The sequence below is a fragment of the Serinus canaria genome, chromosome 8, assembly GCF_022539315.1.
Source record: "Serinus canaria isolate serCan28SL12 chromosome 8, serCan2020, whole genome shotgun sequence".
Lineage (NCBI taxonomy): Eukaryota > Metazoa > Chordata > Aves > Passeriformes > Fringillidae > Serinus > Serinus canaria.
In genome coordinates, this window is record NC_066322.1 from 11,046,959 (window position 1) to 11,054,207 (window position 7,249).

The window sequence follows — 7,249 nt, forward strand, 5'->3', positions numbered from 1 at the left end:
GCCGCGGGGCGGGGCGGGACGCTCCGCGCGTGCAGTGGGGGACGGGACCGGGGCGTTCTTGCTGGGGCGGGGCGATCCGGGCCGGGGGCGGGGCGGCGAAGGAGGGACCAGGCGGGTGCTTGGGGAGGCACCAGAGTTTATGGAGTTTATGGCGGGGTGGGGGCGGCCGTGGCTCCCCGCGGCTCCCAGCCGTTCATGAGCAGGTAGGACTGGTTGGCGATGTCGGTGCTGGACCGGCGGCCCACAGCGTGCTCCGGCGGCGGGCCCGACTCGCGCCGCGGCCCGGGCAGCACCTCCAGCAGGCAGGGCAGGACGGCCTCCTCTGGCGGCTGCTTGTCGAAGGCGCTGGCCTGGGGGGACACGGAGTGGACGCGGTAGGTGGTGCCCTTCGAGCTGTCCCCGGGGACAGCTGAGCCGCCCAGCCTCACCCCCTCACCTGGCCGTGCTTGCTGCTTTCCTGGAGGAAGCTGCCCAGAGCACGGTGCAGGTCCGGAACGGGCGGCCACAGTTTCTGCTTCACATTACTGGGTATGGAGGAAGGGGCATCGAAGGTACCCTCAGACTTGGGGTATCCTAATGCCCTGTGCAAGGTGCCCAGGCGTGGTGCTGGATCCCCCGCCTGGCCCCGGCACAGCCCTTTACCTGTAGAGGGAGGGGAAGGTGCACCGCAGCCCCAGGAGCACTGCTGAGAAGAGCAGCGGCACCACCGTCACACTGGGGATGAGCCAGCCTGCATCGGAGGAGGAACGCCGGATCTGTAGCCCTTCCCAGACCCCCCCACCTCTGAGCCCTTCGCAGCACCCTGCCCACTGCTCCCCACCCCATGTCCAGCACTTTCCGTCTCTTGCCGTCAGCCGTGTGGCTCCTGTGGCCGCAGCCTCCAGCCCTGTCCCTTACCCGCATCAGCCATGGCATCAACCACAACAGGTCTGGACCAGGCGCTCCAGCTGCCCTGGTACCACGGCCCGCTGGGCCGGGCCCGCACCTGCGCGTGGTAGCGGGACCCTGGCCGCAGGTCCAGGACTTCTTTCCTAGCTGCTCGTGGAACCTGCAGGACCTGCGGGGCAGAGCCGAGCTGGAGGCATGGCTGCTGTCGGGTGGCACCAAGGTGCAGGTCCCGGTTTGCCCGACCCAGCGCCTGCCATGTGTCAGCAGCAGAGGTGGGCAGCGCTGCTCGGGGTGTCCTGGACAGGCCTTACCTTCCAGTCATGGCTGTTCTCCATGGCATAGCGGACCTGGTAGTCCAGCTGCTCTGCCAACAGCTCGAGGGGCGGCAGCCACTGCAGGCTCAGCCGGCCCTGCGACACTGTTGCCTGCACAAGCTGTGGGGCATCTGTGAGCACTGTTGGTGTTGGGGACAGGCATGTGTCGCTCCTGTGAAACGGGACATGGGACACTTTGTCCCCTGTGAGCCAGGCAGGGGCTATGGTGGCACTGGAACTCACCAGCCTGGTGCAGCCAAAAGGGCTCCTTGAAGTAGCTGAGTGTGGGCAGCATGTGGGTCCTGGTGACATTCACCAGGACAGAGATGGCACTGCCAGCCTTGGGCTGGAAGGTGCAGGCATAGGTGCCCTGTGCCCCCCTGCTCACTTCCTTGCACTGTTGCCATGCATCTTCCCTGTGGGAGTAGTGGGGAGACAGTCAGTCCCACCAAAGCACACCGACAGCCAGCATTCTTCTTGCACTTGCCCAGGAAAGCTACTGCTGCTTGTCGTCAGAGGTGCAATGTGGCCAGGAGAGGTGGTATGAGATTGGTGGTGGTAGGGCAGGACAGAGCAGGGCATGGACAAGGGGCCCAGTGTGGGATATTGGGACACAGCAGGACCAGTGGTCCCTGGGATGTGCCTGCCTGAGCGCCATCTGCCTGCCATGCCCTTTACCTTGTGCCAGCCCCACTTGGAGGTGGTCGGTAGAAGAGCTGGTGGGAGCTGTGGGGCTCTGCAGGGTCCCGGCTCCACTCACAGCGCACCTGCTGCAGGTCGGGAGTACTGCAGCACAGCCCGATGTCTCCTGGGCAGGGGAGAGTCAGGGCAGGGAGGGGGCTGCTTCCCCTCGGCCCCCCAAAACTTGGGAGTCGCACCTCGCCTACAACAGGACCCCACCCCCTGCAGCCCCAGGCGTGGGTGCCTCCCTGCTGTTCCTGTCAGCACCCCTGCAGCGGGGGTGGTTGCTCACCGGAGGAGTGAGGTGTCTCAGCAGGCAGTGCCTGCGACCAGGGCCCCCAGACACCGTCCATGGAGGTACCGTCGGGCTTGCTGCGCACCTGGATGTGGTACCTCACCCCTGGCCGCAGGTCCCGGAGCACCACCCAAGTGTTGGCCTGGACCAGCCTCTGCAGGAGAGGGGCCAAGCTGAGGAGCAACTGCCGGCCCCATACCCTCCTGCCCATCCCTGACCCCTCTGTGTACCTGCCCCAGTGCCGGGGAGGCTGCCCTGGGTGTGTGGGTGCTGACAATTGACTGAATGGAAGGGTCCCCAGGGTGCTGCCCGTCGGGATTCAATGTGGTGCTGCAGGGCATCCCTGGGGAGCTGGTAGGGCAGCACTGCACCTCGTAGAGGAAGAAGTTCGGGAAGTCAGCAAGTGGTGGCTGCCACGACACGTAGAGCTGCCCCGCAGCCCCAGCCCAGCGGGCTGAGATGTTTGCTGGAGGAGCAATGAGACCTGCACAGAACATGCCAGGGTGTTTGTCCTCCTGCAGCAGCCCCGGTCCAGGCAATGCCTGGTCCTGCTGGGGGACATGTGAAAGTGTCCCCCCAGGCTGCCTCTGCGCATGCATGGCTCAGGATGTTGCCAGCCCCCATGGCAGGACAAAGGTCAAGGTACTCAGAGAGGCATTTCCCAGTGAAAGGGACTCACCCACTGCATCCACGCTGAGCTCCCGCCAATACTTTGTGTGGTTTGTGGTGGCATCCAGGACACGGAGGTGGAGCTGGGTGAAGAGCCGCACGTCCTGGCTGGGGAAGACGCACACATGTCGCTTCCCTCCAGCCCCACGGTGCCATGTGGAGACCATGCACGCTCTGGGCACTTCCCTGAGGAACGGAGAGCAGGGTCTTGCAGCACCTCACACCTCCTGCATTGGGCCAAGCTTGAGGAGAGGCAATGTGGGTCACAGCACCGAGACCTCGGTGTCACCAGGTCCTTTCCGGTGCCATAATCCACTGCAGGGCACCATCCCCATAAGACTGAGGGACAGCCAAGGCCCCACCCCTGCTGCAGGGTGTGCAGTGGCTGCTGTATAACTTCTGTGGGCTGTCCATCTCTCCTTGCAGCTTGGAGCCACTGGGATGGCCCAGATTGCTGTGACATCCTGACCCTGCTGTTCTCTGTGCAGCAACGAGGAGGCTGGACTGTGTCCCCACCATCTCCTACCTGCTGTACCAGTAGTAGAAGTGGCCATTCCCAGTTGTTGTCTCCTCCTCGTCCCAGAAGCAGGTGAGGTCCTCGAAGGAGCGGGAGAAACAGAGGATGTCCTCGGACACGCCTGCTAGCAGTGCAGCGTCTGGGAGGAGTGTGGCCATGAAGGAGTCCCTGGGCACAAACCTGTCCCCATCTCACCTGCTTCCACCTCAGGCATGCGGGGCAGCCTGAGCATGGCTGTGGCACAGGTGCTCTCCACCAGCTTGGCATACTGGGAAGGGACGTGGCACCCATGCTGGCTGCTGGCTTGCACTGGGGTCCTGGCTGGTGCAGGGCTCCCCCTAGCACCACCACGCCCCCTCCTCGGTACACGAGGTCCTTGAGGACAAACAAACGTCCCGAAATAGCCCTGCGGTCAGAGGGGAGCTCAGGGCCCAGCGATCAGGGGGAAGCACCCCTGCCCTGCTCATGCCGGAAGGTGCGCGGAAGTGAGATAAGGAGGAGCAGCACCCCAGGGAAAGAGAAAGGGCCTGGGGGCTGGTGTGGGAGCATGTGGTCCTGAGCAGGGGGGATGCCCAAACCCCTGCCCTGGGGGCATGTCTGTCCCCCTCAGTAAGCTGTGCTCCTTGTCATTACGCAGACAAACTGCAGCATCATACCCTGCAGGACCTCTGTCTGAAGCACTGGTAGCTCTGCTGACATATGGTGTTTGCCCTTGTTGTCGTGGAAGAGGGGACAGCCCCAAGGTGCAGATGTGTGATGCACAGGCATGGTCTTGCTGTCCCCAGCATTGCTTCAGCAGTCCCTTCTCCCCGCACTCCCTCTGCCCTTTGGCCTGCTCCAGCCCTCTTCCTTCTCCTCTTCCTACTGGCATTTGCTGCCTTCCCCAGGGGTTGTCCCCATGTTTGGGACCCCACAAGCCCACTGCCAATGTCTGCTGCATTTGCTGAGTGTATCCATTCTCTGCTACACAGCCCTGCACTGCCAGTTGAGCCCACCCTGGGCAAAGAATAAGTCACTGTTCCCAAATATTCTTGCCACCTTCTTGGTGTCCTTTTGCTCACCTTGTCCCTTCTCTTGCCCTGACACCCCCAGCCCTGCTCCTCATTTCCTAGCCCTGTGTTGCCTTCTTCCCCATGCCTTCCCACCTCTGCCACAGCCTCCCCACTTGTTCTTCTCTTTTTGCCCCCATTATCCCACCCCAGGCCTCATGCTGGATCCATGACCTCACCCAGCTCCGAGCACCAGGAGATGAAGTGGCCAGGTCCCAGCAGCTCGGTGGCACAGGGACCCATGGCATAAGTGGGAGCCCACCCTGGTCCTGTGGGCTATCAGAGCATCTTTGCTGAGCACAGCCCATTTCTTAGGAAGGGCAGCTGCCCAGCTCTGCAGCCCACACCAGCCATGCTTGGGCAGTGCTGCCAAGCTGGTGGAGGGCTCAAGGCACAATGATTTTGCAGAGGCTGTGGGCAGAGTCCAACCCTGACCCTCGTTCCACTGCCCCTATGGGGGTGACTCAAAATGTGCTCCCAATTCTGTTCTTGCCAGAGACCTGGAGTGGGGCTGGAGAGACAAGCAGGAGATCAACAGGGTTTTATTCAATTAATGCTATTTATGGGGTTACAGAAAGTTCTAAAGGGGCTAAAGAGGCAGTTAAAGAATGCATAATTTCATTCTGAAATGAAACAAAGTTGGGGAGCGGCTCTGGCAGGTGCAGCTATCAGCTGGGGCCAGCTATCAGCTAAGATGAGGATGTCCAGCAGGACAGTAAGATCATGACAGCAAGGCTGGTGCAGGAGCACTGGGGTTAGCCTAGAGGTGCCATTGCATTTCCCGTGGTGCAGAGGTGTACTATCAGATGTTAACTTGAGTCTTGTTCAAACCCTCATCATGTCATAGCTCTGAGAACTTCTGATGAGTGAGGAGCCCCTCTGCTAACTGAGCAGGACTGGGAGCAGCAGGCTGCCATCCTCAGGGGAAACCCATAGGCAGTCAAGCTCTGCTTGCAGAGAGCATGGATGTTCCTTTACTCCAAGCATCTCAGGGTGTCCCACAGGTGAGAAGCATGCTCCATTGCTCACCCTGAACACTTCCTGCACACCCTCCTGGAATGCCCCCTTCCCAATCCCATAGATTTTGGCTTCTGTGAGGTGCTCGTTGCCCACACCTGGCATTCTAGCTCCTCTCTGGCCCATCCTTTGGGGGAGAAAATAGCCCCAAGGACCTACCTTGGGATGTCACTGGCTCAGGGGCTGACGGTGGGCTGCGGAGACTGAGCAGGATGGCAGGGAGCAGTGAGAGCTGCCAGCCCTGGCACAGGCAGGCTGCCATCCTGCAACCTGTGTGCCGGAGCCACACGTGCCGCACTCGTCCCTTCCAGTGTCCTGGGAGCTGCTGTGGCTCCTCCAGGCAATACCTTTATCTGGGAAGTGGTGGCTGTGCAGCTCAGGAAGCCTGGCTGGGGGCTCCCCCCGCCCCATCACCAGCACTTCCCTGTGCCTGAAACCACAAGGCCACAGCCCCTCTGCCGCCGGCCACAGTGCCAAGAGACTGCTCCTATCAGATAGGCGGCATGTCCTGCCCTTGTGGCTATTGGCATGCTGGGAGGATGGGGTAGGAAGAAAAACAACCCCCGAGAAACTAGGGAGGCCCCTGTGTGGGGCAGGGCAGGCTGTTGGGGCTGCTGCCACATGGGAGCATGGGATATGGCACAGCTGATCTGCCTCCACTGTGTCCTGTGTCGCCTGGCACCGGTGTACTCCAGGTCTGCTCTGCCAGCAGCACCGTCTCTGGCTGTGCTGGGAGCAGAGCTGCAGGCACAGGGGGCAAAGCCCTCAGAGGTGCTAGTGGAGGTGGTGCAGGATCAGGGCCACCACATGAGGTCCCACAGTCATGCTCAACCTCCTGCCAGTCCATTACTTCTGGTGCTGGAGGGTCTCCCACCCTGCCAGGGCACAGCACTATTGCACAGCTAAGGGTACAAGGAGCCACTTGCACATGTGTCCCCTGTGCACCAAGGCCAGGTTTGCTTCTTCAAGCCCAGCAGCTGAGGACAGCACTAGAGGCACTGAAGGGAGAGCAATGCCAGCCCCAACAAATTTTGCCACAGACAACAAATTGCCACAGACAAATTTTGTCAAAAAAGGCAAAGACCTAGGTGTGAGCAGGACTGGTGACACTGCCCCAGACACTGTTCCCAGCTGGGAGCAGAGGGGGTGCAGAAGAAGTGGCGTGAGGGCCAGTTCCCATCATTGATTCACTGTGAACTTCAGGGATGTGGCAGAGCAGCTGCTCACTAACAGCTGCAGTTCACAAGAAAGAGCACTGGAGGCCAGAATGGAAAATCAGAATGGTATTGACAGGGTTCAGAGACCTTCTGGGCATAAAAGACACTTGTCCATTGTCCTTCTGGACAATGCAAATGTCCCTGTCTCCAGCAGGGATACCAGGCTCTGCAGGAGCCACTCTTGCTTCTCATGGGACTGCAGAAGATGGATAGACAGAGATCTGGATGGCATGTCCAGGGCTGAGCGAGCTGAAGCCAGCAGAGGTGAAACCCAACCACTCTTGGGATAACAAACAGCAGCAGTGCAGGTGAGGGACTGAAGACTGGGACTGGAGCTCCTCCAGGAGGGTCAGGGCAGAGCCCAGGTGACCCTTGAGGAACGGGCACGTGAGGCTCATCCTGGCAGCACAAGTTGGAGCAGGCTGGTCAAACACAGCCTCACATTGCCAGATTGGGAAGTTACCTGGTAGCTCGGCACAGTGCTGGGAGGTGCCAGCTGGCCAGGGTCGGAAGGGTGTGGAGTTGCACAGTTCCACAGGACCCAGCTGGAGGAGCAGGGCCATCCCTTTAAAGACCAGCCAGCTGAGGGGAAGTTGCAGGAG

At 60.9% G+C, this 7,249-nt stretch overlaps 1 protein-coding gene across 2 annotated transcripts; it reads right to left on the reverse strand.

The window, feature by feature from the left end:
• Positions 1-39: 39 nt before the first annotated feature.
• On the reverse strand, positions 40-5,743 carry MPL (MPL proto-oncogene, thrombopoietin receptor). Of its 2 annotated transcripts, none has more exons than XM_050977403.1 (12): positions 5,590-5,743; positions 3,374-3,503; positions 2,858-3,033; positions 2,409-2,662; positions 2,176-2,332; positions 1,881-2,010; positions 1,446-1,618; positions 1,200-1,342; positions 898-1,057; positions 643-730; positions 437-524; positions 40-350 (listed from the first exon to the last, which is right to left on the reverse strand). In XM_050977403.1, the coding sequence occupies exons 1-12, from the start codon at positions 5,690-5,692 to the stop codon at positions 147-149; spliced, it is 1,806 nt and encodes a 601-aa protein (XP_050833360.1). In that variant the 5' UTR covers positions 5,693-5,743; the 3' UTR covers positions 40-146. The 2 variants fall into 2 exon arrangements, with proteins under 2 accessions (XP_050833360.1, XP_050833361.1); XM_050977404.1 differs by having other exon boundaries at positions 49-350; positions 437-511.
• Between the last annotated feature and the right edge of the window lie 1,506 nt (positions 5,744-7,249).

Bases quoted from the DNA above. Each gene is read 5' to 3' on its own strand.
- MPL (XM_050977403.1), bottom strand. From the start codon at position 5,692: ATGGCAGCCTGCCTGTGCCAGGGCTGGCAGCTCTCACTGCTCCCTGCC. The intron at 2,333-2,408 runs GTACACAGAGGG...CCTCTCCTGCAG, and splicing joins CCTCCCCGGCACTGGGGCAG to AGGCTGGTCCAGGCCAACAC. The intron at 351-436 runs GTGAGGGGGTGA...GTGTCCCCCCAG, and splicing joins AAAGCAGCAAGCACGGCCAG to GCCAGCGCCTTCGACAAGCA.